The sequence below is a fragment of the Condylostylus longicornis genome, unplaced genomic scaffold (assembly GCF_029603195.1).
Source record: "Condylostylus longicornis isolate FDR11 unplaced genomic scaffold, ASM2960319v2 ptg000436l, whole genome shotgun sequence".
NCBI classification, from domain to species: Eukaryota; Metazoa; Arthropoda; class Insecta; order Diptera; family Dolichopodidae; genus Condylostylus; species Condylostylus longicornis.
Genome location: NW_026578395.1, coordinates 1 through 17086, shown reverse-complemented (window position 1 = coordinate 17086; position 17086 = coordinate 1). Strand labels below are relative to the sequence as shown.

Below are 17086 nucleotides of genomic sequence, written 5' to 3'. Positions count from 1 at the left end.
ACTCGTCATACGTCCAACGCGCTGATGCAACGGCCATTAAGTTACGAGACGTTAGCTCGAGTTGAACCTTCTCTTCAACCTCATCACGAATCTCCAATCCTTCCATATAAAATTTCAACGGTGCGCTTCTCATCATTTCCCGTTAGGAGATGCATTAGTACCCCAGCGTATCGTGAAATCAGGTCCTCAACAACTTCGTTAGATGGCCATACATGGTTTACCGAGGGGCGAACTGAGGTCTACAGGACGCCAAGAGGTATGCGCGAAACATTCGCGTCTGTCGTCCATCAACCTTATTCACAAACACCTCGAACTGCAGAAGTAATCCATCGTTCTAGCGACAATTGTCAATGCAACAGTCCATTCATTGGGACATCGGCATCGTCTCTTCTTCATTCTCTATCAACAACAGTTTGTGAGCCAAACTCCAACGAGTTAATCGTGAAACGTCTTGAGGAGATGGAGAAATTGGAAGTTCAGAAGAATTTAGAAATCGAGAATTTAAAGAGAGAACTTGAAGAAAGAACGGAAGAGAAAAAAGGGAAAATTTTGAGTGTTTCATGTGGGAAGGAGAATAAAGCGAGGCGAACGTTAAATATCTCGGTTCGAAGTCTTTCAGAAGAATCGGTATGCAATTCGGATGAATCATCACTCATACGGGTCGGAGGAAAGAATGGAATTGTTTCACGAAGCTCAAGAGGAAGGCTGCAGGCGCGACTGAAAGGATTTCGGTCTGAGATAAGAAAACTCCGCGAGATGCTCAAAAGCTCCAGACTAGAAGAAGCGGACCAAGAAGACAAACGAGACGTTTGGAGCGACCAAGAATACAAGCAAGAGGAGCAAGGAGGCAAGGACGAGGTTGTGGAGCAGCAAGAAGCACCAGAAGTGATCGACAAATGGAGAACTCGAGGGGCGTCAGAATCTTGGGTAATACACGAAGCGCTACATGGGTATCAGAAAATGCTGGACGAGGCTCTTGAACGTGAACGACGAAGTGGATCAACATCAAATATAGAGGCCTTGCTTGAAGAGCAAAGAGACCATTTCAAAAGAGAAGTGAACACGTTCTTAGAAGGATTGAAAAAAGAAAGAGAGATCTTCCGTGAGAATGAGGAAGATGCGAGAAGAAGGCTTGTTGCGAGACAGTGTTCGTTAGAAAGGGACGCAATGCAGAAACAACAAGAAGCGTTTGTCCGAATGCTGGGGCTTGAACGAGAAAAGAGAGTTGCAGAAGAACGAGGGAAACAAGAACAATTTCAGCATCTCAAAGAACTCACAGAAGAACGTGTTCAAGTGGAGAAAGAAAGTAGAGAGAAGCAACTCAAGATGCAAATAATGGAGGAGAAAAAGCATCCTGATAAAACCAAAGAATCCAGCAAGACAGTAACATCGGTTTCATGTTGTCTAAACATTGTCCCTGAATCCGGTGGCATGATCGTCTCTGCGCCCTATTGTAAATATACAGTGTGCAAAGAACCAATAATGATGAAGCTTGTGGCGGAAGGAAGAAGGAAGAATAGGAAAGCACAAAGTTGATCCAAGTGTTTTTTGTTGTAAAACAGTCGGATTTGTTCCGAAGTTTTTTCATCTTCTCGGAACTGGTGTGGTCCTCATGACCTGAAACCTCATCGAGGCCGGTTGGATATAAGAAAGGAGACGTTGCTGAGATAATTGAGTAATAGCCCCTTGCCAGCAAATTTGATGCCACATTCCACTTTGGCAGGCTCACCTTATGAATCCCTTATTCCGACTTTTCGCCGGGTTTAGTGCGCGGTTCCTAGAGCAGAATCTCTACCAAATGCTGACAGTGAGATCCTGAATCAGACCAAAAGGGCATTCAAAGGCCTATTGTTTTAACAGAAAAGCAACGCGTTCCAGGTTTTTGCTATTAGAAGTAGTCGGTTCACTCGAGACTTCATCCAAACCTGCAAGAGCGAGCTAAATAACGTGGGTCATCTATGTTGCAGCTTCAACTCTTCTCCATCCCATCAGGCCGGCGGTCCGTTGAAACGCCTGAAGCCGAAGTAGACGGTTGATTGCTTTCTCTAGTTGGCTTCATGATTCGCTTGATATTTAAGGGCCAATAGTTCAGTTGGATAGAATGCCCGGCTTCGGACCGGGTGGTCGTGGGTTCGAATCCTGCTTGGCCTATTTTTTTAGTTTTATTTTGTTTTTTTTATTCTCTGTATTTTTTCTCGATTGTTTGTGAATGAGATTGCGCCAGTAGGCCGAAAGGACGACCGCTACAACTCTATAGAGACAAAATCATGAGACAAGATGAAACTAGCAGGATAGTTTACCGTCCAATCGGAATTATAAGAACATCAGACAGCGCTTCAAAAATATCAGACGCTGCGAAACTCAATATTCGGGAATCAAATATGAAATCTTACCTGGAGAGAATCCAGACGTCAGAGCAGCAAGGATCCAACCCATAACGCCAACCGTAACTCGTCGGGACCCTGACACCTTTGATGTCCCAAGCGAACAAGAGAGCTCTTACCTCGCTCTATGCCATCAATAATAGAAGTGGCGACTTCATCAGCGGTATACAAACCAGGAGTATCTTCGATGATCTTTGTGATCTGAAAATAATGACACCTGGCTATGAGGGAGATGCTATGAAGTGTATGAGGAGAATCCTACTTCTGGTTTGCGGCGGTTTTCGATCTCAAATCCGGGAGTGTCTGAGCAAAAAAGATTCAAAACCAGCAGTGGATAGGTGACCAGTTGACCTGTATTTGGAGGGAATGCACAAACGATTCTAATGTTCAGAGGGTCACATTCCATCGTTAAAGCCTCCCAAATTCCTCGTATAGCAAACTTTGACGCTCCATAAGCAACAAACCCGTAAATATTAAGCTGAGACGCAAGTGAACCCAACAAGACGATCACTCTCTTCGGATGCTCGCCCGCATCTTCTTCACGTTGAACGAATTTCATCAACTGGGGGAAGGCAGATCATCATTTTTTCTACATTTAAACAAAACTCACTTCTTGACATGGATACATCGTTCCGCACACATTCAGTCGCAATTGAATTTCCAATTCTTGCGGCTCTAGAGAGTCGAATTCATCACAAACGCATGTCCCAGCACAGTTGATCAAAATATCAATCGGACGAATTTTGGTTGGAACACATTTTCCGTCTGTCGTTCTTATTGCAACCAGACCTGCAGATTTCGCTGCAGCAAGCGCCTCTTGCCCTTCAGAATCCTTCGAGAAAACATCCAGAGAAGTTTCATTCACAATCTTGAACAGCTTCGTCACACTTTGAGCGTCAGTGACATCACATGAAAACGCTCTAACGACACACGAGGAATTCGATTCCGAGTCGCTTGCAGAACGGCACTCATAGGGACCGGCTGTAGTCGAGAGCTGCTCCACTGCCACCTCCAATTTCTTCGGACTTCTTGCGATAAGTGTAACGGCAAAAGCACCTTTTCTTACGCATTCCTGTGCCAAACTCAATCCGATTCCTAGAGCAAACGGCAGCCAGATCCGAGCGAATTACTGCTCTAGTGTTACCTTCAGAACCCCCAGTGATGCACACGTGTTTGCCCTTGATCTCCAATTCTTTGGGCCGCAACCACCGAAGAACAAAGGTCGCTAGAAGAGCAGTGGCAACAATGACAATGGCGCCGAACACAAGCATCAGCGCTAGCCCCTAAGGAAGCTGTCCCAATGGATTCTCGGTGTACCTGATCCGTCTGTCACAGAAAATGGGAAAAAAAGCGAAGAAGGGTTCGTCGAAAAAGAACTCAAAGAGTGGGATCGAGGACTACGGCTACGATGACGTGGATGCGCATTACGAAAAAAGATACGGCGACTCGTCGACGAAAGACTTAATCCCCTTGATGGCCGATGGTGAGACCACACCCTCTGATTAGTGTCAACGGTTCTTGTAGATTCTGAGAACTCGGATGCTGATGAATTGGACATGAAGGCGATGGGGCTGGAAAATCACGGAAATGAAGTTGGAGGTGATAAGGAGGAGAAGGAGACTGTAAGACGAGATTGGGGCAAAAAAGCTGCAGATTATTATGAAGAAGATCTTGATTTCGATAATGAAGATGGAGATTCTGATGGGAGCGACTTAGAGATGCAAGAAGAAGAAGCAGTAGAATATCAGAAGGAACATTTAGAAAAATTAAGGGAGGAAGATTTTGAAACTGAAGATTTATTATTGGCTGCAACTGAGGGTGACACACGCGTTTCAACAAGTTTGGTTTCGACATTTGAAAAGGTAGCAAATGGAAATATTCGGGTTATTGACGTTTGTTTCCGATTGTTTCAGGAATTAGATTCCATCTTGAGTGGACTTGACACTTCCATCGACACCGAAGCATTAAACAGTTCAGATGTTGCAGCCTCTCATGGAACGTCCACATTGAAGACGATGACAGAGGAAGAGAAAAGATTATTAATTGAAAAGGACCATCCAGAGCTCTTGCCCCTTTTAAAGGAAATGAAAGAAATTTCCTCTGAAATTGCTCAGAGGGTTTCACCGCTTCTGGACAAAGTTGAATTAAGAGAATTGTTGACTTCTGAGGTACTGAAGCTCGTTCTAAGATTTTCATCATTTTGATTTGCAGGGACTCTCGTATTTGGAAATGAAGCACCATCTTCTTCTTTGTTATCTCCAATATCTCTGTTATTATATTCTTCTCAAATTGAGCGGCCAGTTTATCTCAAATCACCCAGTCGTTGAGCGTTTAATTGAGTTAAAGGTTCTCCTAACGAAAATAAGACCAATTGAAACGAGACTCCAATCTCAAATGTCGAACCTTCTGTCTGAAACTCCCGCATCTCATCAAGACTTGAAGCCGCGACCCGACTTGCTTGTTCCCTTCGGGTCTGAAGATCCGATGGCATTTAGTAAAAATTTGACACTCTCCGATTCTGAGGATGAAGAAGAGGAGGAAGAAGCGGCGAAGACAGGAATCTACAAACCGCCTAAACTTGTAGTCATGGACTATGTAGACAAAACGAAGGTCCGACCGAATGATGAGTGATGCTGCATGACATGTGTTACGCTTCTTTAGAATGCTCTTCAAAGGAAGCTGGAGAAGCAAAAGGCAAAGGACAAAGAAAGAATGAAGAGGAGTGAAATCGTTGATGCCTTAAGAGAAGAGTTCCAAGAAGTGAGTTGCATTATAGTGATTCTATGTCTAGGCTAGATGAGATAGATGTCTACGCTAGATGAATGAGATCTGTGATGTTGTCACTGTTGCTTGCTTGTCTTGAAACGCTTTTGCTTATTTGTTGATTCATTAGACACCCCTGGAATTGGGAGGAGCATCTTTGGACAAGCTCGCTTCAGAAAGTAAAGTTTCCCGGCTGATGCTCGAACGTCAAGCAGAGAAAGAAGCATTCGAAGAAGAGAACATGTTCCGATTGGCGAGAACGAAAGCAGACAAAAAAGGTAATAAACTGGGAGAAAAGTTGAGCTGTTGTTGCTTCACAGTGGCAGTTGAACTAAATTATGAATATCTCTTCTTTTTGTCGCAGCTCAACGGTTGCTTAAAGAAAAACAGAAATTCATTTTGGCTGGGGGCTCGACGTTGAATGAATTAACATCATTTGCGGATTCTGCAATTGATTCAACATTTGATGATCCGTCGTTGGGGTTTGGAGGAAGCAAATCGACAGCCCGACTGGCTCAAAGTCTTTCTGCAGTGCAACAAGCATCGGATAGATTAGAAAGATCTAAGAAAGCAACGAAATCACAAGAAAGCGATTTCCACGTAACAGCAAGAGAAGTGAACAGGAGGAAGAAGCACGCAGTTGATGCTGACGGGTAAGCGTTGAGAGTAAGGACAGGCAAACATTCCGCTCTCTTGCAGACATTTCGGTGGAGGTATCGAATCTGATGATGGGAATGAGGAAACTGAAATGCCTGGCGTGATTCGTGAAACACTCGAAACCAAGAAATCCAAGAAAGATCTTAAAAAAGCAAAATATAGAGAACAACAGTTGAAGACTCTACCGACGCTAGACGATGAAGTTGAGGGGAAAAGAGGAACATCTTACACCATAGAGAAGAATAAAGGACTCGTCCGTAAGAGAAAGCGAATTGAGGGAACAGCAAGAGCCCATAACCGTATGAAATATGAAAGGAAACTCAAACGACTTAAAGTAAGAATGACTAGTCAGAAATCTTGTCATTATTTTGTACCACAGGGAACGCAACAAGATATGCGGGAGGGAACTGCTTCTGGAAACTACGGTGGTGAAGCTACTGGTATTAAAACGCACCTGAAGAAGTCCATAACACTGGCTTAGTTTTTGCTGACACATCACAATACACATTCAGAGTCGCACAGCATGTGAAAATTAGAAAAAAAGCAAAAAGCAAAAACTAAAAACTGTTTACAGAAGAACCCAACGACCTACATCCTGAGAAGAACGAATGGACATTTTCGGTCTCTTCAACCTTCGCTTACCATCCGATGTTTGATCTTAAAGAATTGCGCAAAATTTCAGGATCGACTGTATCGTTGCGGAGAGAGAAAAGCTGATCGCGTTTCCTTTCAATCGACCGTTCGAAAGTTAATCTCTTTTCGAGTGGCGACGCTAACGTCTCATCGATGACCAATCGCCTCATAAGCCATCGCCATCCTGTAAGCTGAAACGAGAAGGATGATGAACAACTATTGAGATCTCTAGCCATAGAAGAATAGTCATATGATCTTGGTGACTTACTCTTGCAATAACAAATGGAACGTTCAAAACAAAATAGAAAAGTAGTCCAGCGAGCAAACCATGCGAAATGGAACATGTAAATGTAATCATCGCAATTGTTATGTATGCTGGAAGAGAATGATTGATTTTATCCCAAGGTATTGCCATGACAGCACCCATCATAAAACTTCCCACAAGGACAAGAATGGGTGAAGTAGCACTTGTGGGAACGTATCGAATAAGAGGGACAAAGAAAGCTGAGAGTCCAAGGAGAGCTGCACTAACGAGAGACGTCAATCCAGTGCGGCCTCCTTGATTAATAGCCGCAGCTGACTCCAAGAAACTGAGAAATGAGAACGTGTCTGAACCGTCAATGCTGGCGGCTTACATGACCATTGGTGATGTTCCGAAATAGGAGGAAACTAAAACACCGATTCCTAACGAAACGTATCCCTTTGAAGCATTAACAACATTTCCATGTCGATCCAACAAAGATTCACCCTGAAGAGCAATAGCGAGATTGGGACACCAAGGTAGGAGCAGTTTGCGATACCAAGATAGACGGGGTTGGACGTTGTTGATACCTGAGCTGCAAGGCCGATCATGACACCGCCAGTGTCGATGAAAAGTACGAGGAAGAGGAATAATGTCATGAGAGCCCCCGTTTGTGTTTTTAGAATTGAAAAATCAAAACGAGTGGAACCGAATTGTGGCAGACTGAAAATTTCCTTTGGAACCGGTGAAAGCTTAAGCATGAGCGACAGGGCCATGCTAACAATGATGCCAACGAGAATTGATCCAGGGACCTCCAACAACAATAATAATGCTATCATGACCAACGTGAAAATTGCCATCCATTGAGAAGCTGATGATAAATCTCCCATTTCCAATATTGTGAATCTCCCATGTGCAATAATTCCCATAGAATATAAACCAATAATTGTTTGGAAGAAACCAATTCCTACAACAACAGCTTTCTTCATCGTTAGCGGAATGTTATTGACAATCACTGAAGACAATCCAGTGAGCGCCAAGAAAAGGAAAACAAGACCCGCAGCTAATGAGCATCCAAGCGCTTGTTCTGGCGTTAAATCATTTTGGCGGACCAATTCGTAAGCGAAGAGTGTGTTTAAACCCATTCCTGGGGCGGAACCGAAAGGAAGATTCGCATAGAGTGAGAATAAGAGTGTGCAAACCATCCCAGAAAAGGTGGTGGCTGTAGCTGTGTGTCCTTTCTCCAAACCAGCTGCTGAAAGGATGTCTGGGTTAACAACAATGATGTAACACATCGATGCATAAAGAATGATTCCTGCACGAAGTTCTGTCGAAATAGTCGATCCCCGCGCAGTAATCTCAAAATACCGATCTAACCTTTTAGCAAGTGAAGATGTTGTGGAGATTGTGTTGAATGATTGAGGTGGGGTCCTGGACCGATCATCCTCAATATCATGATAGAGGCCACCAGAAGAAGTATCCATCTGTGTCTTGTTCAGACTGGAAATGAAGTTGTTCCTGGTTTACCAGAAAGTAAGTTCTCTCACGACATGCAGTTGGATATCCGGCATAGTTCAGTTCATAATAATACGGAGCAACCAAGTCGGGAAACCGCTCAGGATAACCTGTCATTCGCCATTTAGGAGTGCGACCTGCTTTACTGTCCCATTTCACTTTTCATCTTCTCGTAGACATTATTCATCAATGCCGCTCGATACTCAAGTAAGAAGCAGCACCCTCAGAATAGATCAACTCTGCTTCTTATCAGGGAGGGAAGAAGAAGCCTTTGAAGTCCGCGAAACGGCAAGACAAAGATGAAACTGAGGAGGACAAAAGTTTCAAGAGTCAACAAGCTGAGGACAAAAAGTCAGTCGAGATGAAACACGAAAGTTGCAATTGAATTGTATTTTTCAGGAAACTTGAAGCCGCAAGAAAAGCTGCAGTAGCCAAAAAAAAGTAGACCTGTTCTTTTGCAGTGGGAACTCAACTTGGTAGCAACAATTCAAAAGGAAAAAAGTTCAAAATGCCACTAAACCACTTCAAAAGAAATTGATCAATTTCACTGGTTTTCTCTCCATCGTTTCGATGCTGGAATGACTATCAAAATTATGATAATACGAAAAACGATGATCATGACGACAAGCCATAATATTTGCATCCAGAAATCATGAATACCATTGATCTTGAATCCAACATAATCAGAGACGAACTGAACAAACAGAGAAGAATGAAAAGTGAGTCAGAAATCATGAAGTTGTGAAGAGATCTCCTTACATCTTCTCCGGAATAAGGAATCTGTTGAGGATGCTGGATGTCGATATTTTGTCCAGCAAAGGCAAGAAAAGAATAAGCGATAAATCCGTAGCGAAAATAGCTGATGTATTGGAGTAAGCTCAATGGAAAGGAGATATCAGAGAGCTTGACTGCATAGCCACCTAGAAGAACGAAGAATTGTGATGGAAATAATATTTATGAAGAAGAATTGTGATGGAGATGATGGAAGAGACATACCGAATAGCAAAGCGGGAAGAACCCACATTTGTGCGGTGATGAGGGCGCGATCACTCTGAAGAAGGATGAGCAAAGGCATAAAGGAACAAACCCTTACATTTTGAGCTGTTGCGGAACCAAGATAACCCACAGATATGGCAGCATTCGAAACCTTTTAGATGGCATAAAATTGACAGTCAGGAGAGTTGTTTTACTTACCAATAAAGCAACCAAACACGAAAGGAAAAATGGAGTCCATTCATTGCCGAGTCCCATGACCCAAAAACAAATTGTATTGAAGATGAGAGGAAAGAATGTTTGTACAGGAATGTCTACAAGATAAATGGGAAACTGAGGTGGATTTTGTGGGTTGGGATTCTGGGGGTTGAACATACCAGCCACGATTTTCGCACATATGTAAGGAGTTATTCGGAACAGTCCGCTTTCAATTTCTCTGTAAATTATAACTTTTTCATTGACAAACGTTGAACAGACTGCAACGGCACCAACAAGCCCCTACAAGGATTGAATGTCGATTCGCAATCTGTGATGTCAACTTGCTTGGTTTGTCAGCACGAAGAATATCGCGGAAAGTTTGCTTTTTGCGTCGTGGATTGAATTCCCCAATCTGCATTAAAGAAGTTGAAATCCAATCAATGCCTTGCCATACGAAAGAACACTGACCTGTAGAAAATTGTGGAGTAAACGATGGCGATGTAGATTGTTTGTAGAGCTCTCGCATGAACAACAATACGATCTCTACTATTTGTGGCAAGAGATCGCGATAAAAGTGTACGAAACTCGAAACAGAAGGTTTTTGATCGAGACGCCTTATCTCTACACAAAACAATTATTTAAATGAGATAAGGGTTGTTCATGCTTACAGTAATCTTTCGCTTTGTAACTCAGAAAATTCTTTCGAGCTTGTAGAGTGATAACTCGATACAGACCGATGGGTTTGCACATTTTTATCTCGATCAATAAACTCCTTCCATGCAAACAAATCTCCTCCATCCTGCGATTTGTTTGTCTGTTCTTTACTTCTTGCTGATTGGAGTGGAAGAATTAAACTAGTCCCTTGTGGACCAAATGTTGGGGGAGATGGAGGCTCGAGATGTTGATGATGTCTTTGATGCATCTCTCCAGAAGTACTTTTCGGTGTATATCCATGTTTATCGATCACTCGACCACCGGGAGATTTTCCCCCCATCCATTTTCTTCTCCATGCTCTCGATTTTTTTGGAGCAAATGCTTCCCGCCGCGCGACTCTCGGAGATGAACAAATAAAGGTTCCGAAAACTGCTTGATGGGACGATTGCCTTAACGTTGCCATGTCACTAAGTAGGGGCGAACGCTTGATTTCTGTAGGTGAAAGACCTTCGCCGCATTCAGGGAAAGATGCATTTGATCCGAGTTCTGTTGAGCACGTGCCACGTTCGTGAGGTCTCTGCGTTGAAACTTCCTGGCAAATGGAAGAAGATGATGGTTTGAATGATTTGATGAAACTGACTTGCGATAAGGAAATTTCGATACTTCTCTCAGCGAAGGACTTCGATGACTCAAAAAATCGATAACGCTCAGCATCAGTCCATTCCTATAAAAAATAGTTATTTTATGAATGATAAATATTTTATGAAGAATGATCACCTGTAAGAAAGAATCGCCTTCCTTCGCCCAAACTTCCGCCCATTCATCAATTTGTTTTAATTTTTTTTGCCTCGACTCCCGATCTTGTGGAAGGCTCACAATTTTGATCATGAAATCCGCAGGGTTGACTAATTTGGGGCAATGAAGTCCCAATCGCTCAAACCATTCAATACTTCCTGATAATCCCAAAAGAAATACGGTTCTATGTTGATCTCTAGAGTCTCTATCGCCGCGTGTACCCCGGCGAGTCACAAACCTAGACGGTCTCCTAGATATAACACTCTCCCTTCAGCTAAAAGCATGACTTCATCAAATTGGTTAAAAAGCTGTGAACTTGGCTGATGAAGAGTTGCCTGACGATGACTTGTCGTTCAAGTCTCTACTTTACTCTGCTTACAATGACTGATCGCTCAGAAGCTGCAAGACTGCGAAGTGTGGCAACAACCGACGCAGCCATGAATGAGTCAATTCCAGTTGTTGGTTCATCCTACCAATAAAATCGAAATACTCCTGTAGAAGATTTTAACTTACCGCTAATAAAATTGCTGGATTCGTCAAACATTCAGATGCAACGTTCAACCGTTTCCTCTCTCCCCCTGAAATTCCTTTCGATCCATCTCCAATAAGAGTTCGCCGACACGGACCAAGATTGAATCTATTGATGGTGTCATCAATGATCATGTTGCGCTCTTCTCTTGAAATCGGTCCCAAACGGAGACTTATTTGAATATCCAGATGCTCCTCGACTGTTAAATTTTTCAAGAAGAAATCCTTTTGTTGAACATATGCGCAATATTTCTTAATTTCTTGTGGCGCTTTGATTGCAACCCCATTGAGACGCAATTCGCCGCTTGTATGAATGACACGTCCCGCGATGATATTCAATAAAGTCGATTTTCCCTGAATTAGGAAAGCGCTCGTTGAAGCGTTCAATGTTCTTATGAGTCATGATTGATCACAGCTGTATAAACGATGATAGTTGATGACGACTGCTATGGTGGATGATCATAGAAGAGACTCACCGCGCCACTCGGACCAATTATGGCAAGCAGGCGTCCTGGAAGGATCGTTCCAGCGATCTGAGCTAAAATTTCCTTAGTCTCGTACGACGTTTGTGGCTCATGAAAACCGAAGAGAGAGAGACATCGCCAAGGAGTAAACGATGAAAAACTTGAAGTTTTTATCTTATTTGCGCATGGTGTCGTAGCGTCGACTGTTGAAGAAGAACGATTCACCGGAATCGAGACTGCGACTACGGAACAGAACATTATGAAAAGACAATACGAATGACGCACCACCAATGTGGTCCAAGTCGATTGTTGCCCCCCGATGTGCCAAATGAGAACATCCTGAAGTTCTATCAGATTGATCTGAGAATGAAGATTGCTTGTTCGAGCGATCAGTGGGTGGATTCGAAAAACTTTTCTGATGAGCCGTCGGGAGCGGGTCAGCTTGAGGTGGACCATGATGTGAACTCAGGGATGGACTTGCTTTTGGATGAAGAGTGACTGCTGGAGTTGACCGAATGCATCTTCTAGTAAGACTGGAGGGAATAACAGATTCAAGACTTTTTCTCAACACTTCATCCGAAGACAAAGAAGTGACAGCGTTGGGTAATGGATTTGACCAAGGTTGAAGAAGTTCTGATTGCTTTTCGAATGGTATAGAAACATGTTGAATATTTTTATCTGCAAACTCTGCCATGGACAAACACTTAGCGAAAATTACAAATCAATGTTGAAGGAACAAAAATCTGCCAAACACTTCTGCTTACCTTCAATTTTTTTATTGCATTCAAAACAATCACACCGTGAGAACAACAATTATTTGCATGAGAATCACAAAGATATAATCATCTGATATAATCATCACAGCTTTTGATGGTTGAATCAAATTAAACGCTCAGATGATCAAAAAAATTAAGTACACGAAAAAAATTGGAATATTCTAGCGAGCAGTCGAAGCCGAATGCGCAGATGGAATGTATCTAGGAAGAATTGGACCTCCTCCGCTGAGACTCACCGAGGGAGAAAGAGTAATTTGTTGACGGGATGACCGAAATGTGGGGGGTGTGGGAGAGGTACTGAAGGCTGGCTGATGAGAGTGGAGAACTCGCGTTTGAAAAGTGCGTTGCGTCTGCGCTAAGGGGACGCGTGATGCAACCGGCTGGGCATAGATGAAGTTCTTTGATGTTGTCATTTGAGTGAGGTTGTTGGATGTTGTAATTTGAGTGAGGTTGTTGGATGTTGTCATTTGAGTGGGGTTGTTGGATGTTGTCATTTGAGTGGGGTTGTTGGATGTTGTCATTTGAGTCAGGTTGTTGGATGTTGTCATTTGAGGAAGCTTGCTTGATGTTGTCATTTGAGTGAGGTTAGACTTTGGCATGTGGTGTGCATTATTATGCTGAACAGTAGAGTGATGCGATCTCAAGTACGGGACAGAAGATACAGTTCCGGGCGACATGTTGGCTGAGCAGCACCAAGTAGCAGTTTGTTGTTGATGAACGCATCAAGTCGTCCTCACTTGCTAAAACGGGAGTTTTTCCAGCGGAATCAGCAACCCTTGGGCCCCCCAGACGATGGTAGACTCCTATTGGTCCTCTCGGTCCTTCCTCAATCGTCTGAAACGTCACAACACCTCAAGAATTGCTTCAAATGACTCACTCGTCTAATTGGAATCGGCAAATGCAACTGGAGCAAAGGTTGGGTTTGATCTGAAAGAAGAAGCTTGAGAAGGAGGAATTGTTGAGTGGCGTTACCCCTTGAAGTGTTTGGTGGTTGCTGTGGAGGGAGCGACTTTTGACGCCGAAGTCTGGAACAAAATGGATGAGGGAGAATTGATCACAATGTCTCACTTCCGCATAAAACGGAAGCTGCTTTGAACAGCAGCGGATGTCGCTCGATGTCCAGTGCTGGCATCGAGCCTTAGCAACGGAACTTTTGGCTGCTGGGATGACGCGCGGTCCATCTTCTCAAGCTGGATCTTCTCAAGCTCGGTTATGGAACTTCTCGTGCACAAACTGGTCTTTCGTTGTTCAAAAAATAAAATAACGACAACATCAAGCTGTGCGGATCGCTGCTTCCCAAAATGCCTTCCGGCGTGTGATGTACTGTTTATCAGAGTTTTTGCCGAAGTCTTCAAGAACAAAAATCAAAGTTTCGTTTATGCCATTCCTGACAAGAGAGTGATATAAAAAAAGATTTTGATTCTATAAATGTCGAACAGAGTGCTGTTGAGAAATCTTTACCTTTGAAGCCACGAAATGACTGGAAAATCACTATTGTTGCCGTATTTGACAACTTCTTTGCTGAGTGTTGAAATTTCACGATCTATCGTGTTTCTTCTAAAAAACAAACAGAACATTTTCTTTGGTGGAGTCATCGAGATTTTACTTGTTGGAGTAGCACACTAGAATATGAGGGTCCTTCAGAGAAGTCACTGCGAATAAACGGTTGGATTGGTGAATGCAATTTGCTTTTCTGATGCGCACAACGTTTCCTTGATCGATTGATTGAAGCGCCGTATGAACATGAAGAACTAAATCACAGAAAAATTAGAAGATCAAAAAGCGCGCTCACTGAGATAATGAAGTCGCTGAATATGACGAGGAAAGAAAGAAATGTTTTGGTGAAGTGAGAGTGGTTGCCAGGAGACACTATTATTGATTGATGATTGGAGGGAAAAACAAAATGTCGATGTAGAACGTGTTTCTCTTGCAACAGAAGTGCATTTCTGAAGCGTCGTGAATGAACGAGATTGTCGATTCATCAAGAGGGTTGAATAAACACGCTTCAGCAGCATCCGTGAAATTCTCATCGATACCGAAGGCTCACGCGAATTCCGAGCTTTCTGAGACGCTTTCTATTCGCTTTCCATCTCTTTTTTGGAAATGTTCCAGCTTTGCGCGGTTTGAAAAGACATTCCAAACAAGTGGGCGTTTGAGGTAACTCGTCAAGATACTGAGGAGGGCGAGCAAGATGGATCCCCAAATCTCTGGTGCAGTGTGGAGGAGGTTGTGTGTACAAGGACGGAATTGGACTCTTTACACGCTGAATGAGCGAGGCAGACAAAAAAAATTGTGAACCGATTGGAAATCTTTCCAAAGTTCGCAGCACACAGCTCATTTGTCCAAACTCATTTTAAGGGACAGCAAGATTCAGATGCATGTCAAACTGCTACTAGTCCAACTGGCTCTCAGAGTTTTATTGTCTGAAAAGTTCTTTAATCAAAATGCAAAATTTCACTCGCCGTCTGTCTTCTGGTTTGCCCCTCCTTCACCCGCAGGTTCGTTTTTAATTTCCACGCGTCGAATCGATTATTATTTTTTTTTTCTTTAGAGAGGGTTTAGCTCGACTGCGCGGGTGTTTGTTGACAAGAACACAAAAGTTATTTGCCAAGGACTGACAGGGAAACAGGTGCTTCCTCGTTCCCTCTCTTCATTTTTATTCCGCTTTTTTCAGGGGACTTTTCACACGGAGCAGGCCATGGATTATGGAACTCAGATGGTCGGCGGTGTTCATCCCAAGAAAGCAGGCACGTTCTGGAAATCTACCAATGAAAAACACCAGCTTCCGGTTTTCGGGTCTGTCGCTGAGGTATTGCCGATTTCTTCGGTGACACGAGAACAGTATCCCAATTCTTGCAGGCCGTAAAGGAGACTCAGTGCGATGCGACCGTCATTTATGTTCCTCCACCAGGCGCAGCAGCCGCCATTCTTGAAGCTATTGAAGCAGAAATTCCTCTCATTGTTTGTATCACTGAGGGAATTCCCCAGCATGAAATGGTTCGGGTCAAACAGGTTTTGAAATCTCAGACAAAGTCGAGATTAATCGGTCCAAATTGTCCCGGTATCATCAAACCTGACGAGTGCAAAATTGGAATCATGCCAGGCTCAATTCACAAAACTGGGATGATTGGTAACTCCACCATATCTATGTTGCCATCCTTCCACCTACCGTGTTATATTCATCTCTGATACACAGAACTCATCAATTTGTTCTCTAGGAATTGTTAGCCGTAGCGGAACTTTAACATACGAAGCTGTGAATCAGACAACAAGAGTCCAATTGGGACAATCAACTTGCATTGGAATTGGTGGTGATCCTTTCAACGGAACAAACTTTATTGACTGTCTTGATAAATTTGTGTCTGATCCCCAAACTAAGGGTAAGCAAGGTTTTATGACTGCAACGTCATACGAGTCTATTATTCAGGAATTGTTATGATTGGGGAAATTGGTGGCAACGCTGAAGAAGATGCTGCTGCTTGGCTCACAGAAAATGCTGGGCATGGCAAGCCTGTTGTTAGTTTCATTGCTGGGTTGAGTGCACCACCTGGAAGGCGTATGGGTAAGATTTCGTGTTTGAGGGCCTCAAAGCCTTCTATCTGCAGGCCACGCTGGTGCCATTGTGTCCGGGGGGAAAGGCACCGCAGAGGGAAAGATTGAGGCGTTAGAATCAGCTGGTGTGCATGTTGTCCGATCACCTGCTAAAATTGGAGACAAGATGCTAGAAGTGATGATTTCGGCTGGACTAGTTGACGGCACGTTTGCAGATCAAGCAAAGTTGGCAGAAGCCACTGCTTGAAGTAGTTTTTAATTTTGTTATTTTTGTTTTGCCATTCTATTGATATCGCCGATTGGATATGCCGACCTGCGAGTCGTAATTGTTTCAAATAAATCGATTCCATTTTTCTATTTCTAAAATCCAGGAGAACAGTAGGAACTGCTGAATGCTTAAAAGAAACGACGTGCGTGGCTTTCTTGTATGTCTTGCGGTTCGCGCCGCTAATAGCATTCTCCAGCATAATTCCTTCACACCAGATGAACACTGGCAAAGCTCTGAGGTGGCCCATTGGTTGGTATTTGGATATGGATTCTTGACATGGGAATGGGAACCCTGTATTGCCCTTCGTGATATTCTCCATCCAGGCATTATTGCTGTGTTTTATTACATCATGAAATGGCTTCATTTCGATACTCGATGGATCATTGCGTATGGTCCACGATTATTTATTGGATCTCTTGTTGGTTCTGCTGTTGATTTTGGAGTCTTCAAAGTAGCAGCCTTCTGGTTTGGAACTTTTACAGCAAAATTCGCTCTTCTTTTCAGTCTATTCAGTTGGTTCCACTTCTACTCCATCGTTAGAATGTATAGTAATTGTTTCGAGGCTGTTTTCAATATCTGGGGAGTTTATTGGTGGACCAGAAGCAGATCAATCGGAAATCCTCATTCGCTGAACCATTTCTGTTTTTCCTTATTTCTTGCTTCTC

The 17086-nt window shown here is 43.2% G+C and overlaps 4 protein-coding genes and 1 non-coding gene across 5 annotated transcripts; 3 read left to right on the top strand and 2 right to left on the bottom strand.

Moving 5' to 3' along the window:
- Window positions 1–2077: 2077 nt before the first annotated feature.
- Trnar-ucg (transfer RNA arginine (anticodon UCG)) lies at window positions 2078–2151 on the top strand. Its single transcript has one exon. It is a non-coding gene; the product is annotated as a tRNA-Arg (tRNA).
- A 25-nt stretch (window positions 2152–2176) lies between these two features.
- Window positions 2177–3655, bottom strand: LOC129617166 (3-ketodihydrosphingosine reductase-like). Its single transcript, XM_055532542.1, has 6 exons — window positions 3529–3655; window positions 2995–3479; window positions 2736–2946; window positions 2647–2687; window positions 2433–2585; window positions 2177–2251 (listed from the first exon to the last, which is right to left on the bottom strand). The coding sequence occupies exons 1-6, from the start codon at window positions 3653–3655 to the stop codon at window positions 2177–2179; spliced, it is 1092 nt and encodes a 363-aa protein (XP_055388517.1).
- Window positions 3656–5096: 1441 nt separating this feature from the next.
- On the top strand, window positions 5097–6285 carry LOC129617165 (uncharacterized). The gene is made up of 4 exons (XM_055532541.1): window positions 5097–5144; window positions 5278–5425; window positions 5512–5800; window positions 5847–6285. The coding sequence occupies exons 1-4, from the start codon at window positions 5097–5099 to the stop codon at window positions 6283–6285; spliced, it is 924 nt and encodes a 307-aa protein (XP_055388516.1).
- A 318-nt stretch (window positions 6286–6603) lies between these two features.
- LOC129617164 (guanine/hypoxanthine permease PbuO-like) lies at window positions 6604–8162 on the bottom strand. Its single transcript, XM_055532540.1, has 3 exons — window positions 7269–8162; window positions 7073–7185; window positions 6604–7027 (listed from the first exon to the last, which is right to left on the bottom strand). The coding sequence occupies exons 1-3, from the start codon at window positions 8160–8162 to the stop codon at window positions 6604–6606; spliced, it is 1431 nt and encodes a 476-aa protein (XP_055388515.1).
- A 6253-nt stretch (window positions 8163–14415) lies between these two features.
- LOC129617163 (uncharacterized) lies at window positions 14416–16400 on the top strand. The gene is made up of 7 exons (XM_055532539.1): window positions 14416–14442; window positions 15153–15230; window positions 15276–15410; window positions 15461–15731; window positions 15820–15981; window positions 16029–16163; window positions 16207–16400. The coding sequence occupies exons 1-7, from the start codon at window positions 14416–14418 to the stop codon at window positions 16398–16400; spliced, it is 1002 nt and encodes a 333-aa protein (XP_055388514.1).
- The last annotated feature ends 686 nt before the right edge of the window (window positions 16401–17086 follow it).

Excerpts from the sequence above, each read along its gene's own strand:
- LOC129617164 (XM_055532540.1), bottom strand. The coding sequence starts at position 8,162 with ATGGATACTTCTTCTGGTGGCCTCTATCATGATATTGAGGATGATCGG. Across the intron at positions 7,186-7,268 it reads TGATCGGCCTTGCAGCTCAG|GGTGAATCTTTGTTGGATCG; the intron begins GTATCAACAACG and ends ATTGCTCTTCAG. Across the intron at positions 7,028-7,072 it reads GGAACATCACCAATGGTCAT|TTTCTTGGAGTCAGCTGCGG; the intron begins GTAAGCCGCCAG and ends CTCATTTCTCAG.
- LOC129617166 (XM_055532542.1), bottom strand. The coding sequence starts at position 3,655 with ATGCTTGTGTTCGGCGCCATTGTCATTGTTGCCACTGCTCTTCTAGCG. Across the intron at positions 2,947-2,994 it reads CGATGTATCCATGTCAAGAA|TTGATGAAATTCGTTCAACG; the intron begins GTGAGTTTTGTT and ends GCCTTCCCCCAG. Across the intron at positions 2,252-2,432 it reads AGTTACGGTTGGCGTTATGG|AGTTGTAGCGGTCGTCCTTT; the intron begins GTTGGATCCTTG and ends TTGTCTCTATAG.
- LOC129617165 (XM_055532541.1), top strand. The coding sequence starts at position 5,097 with ATGAAGAGGAGTGAAATCGTTGATGCCTTAAGAGAAGAGTTCCAAGAA. Across the intron at positions 5,145-5,277 it reads TAAGAGAAGAGTTCCAAGAA|ACACCCCTGGAATTGGGAGG; the intron begins GTGAGTTGCATT and ends TTGATTCATTAG. Across the intron at positions 5,801-5,846 it reads CACGCAGTTGATGCTGACGG|ACATTTCGGTGGAGGTATCG; the intron begins GTAAGCGTTGAG and ends GCTCTCTTGCAG.
- LOC129617163 (XM_055532539.1), top strand. The coding sequence starts at position 14,416 with ATGACGAGGAAAGAAAGAAATGTTTTG. Across the intron at positions 15,411-15,460 it reads TTTTCGGGTCTGTCGCTGAG|GCCGTAAAGGAGACTCAGTG; the intron begins GTATTGCCGATT and ends CAATTCTTGCAG. Across the intron at positions 16,164-16,206 it reads ACCACCTGGAAGGCGTATGG|GCCACGCTGGTGCCATTGTG; the intron begins GTAAGATTTCGT and ends TTCTATCTGCAG.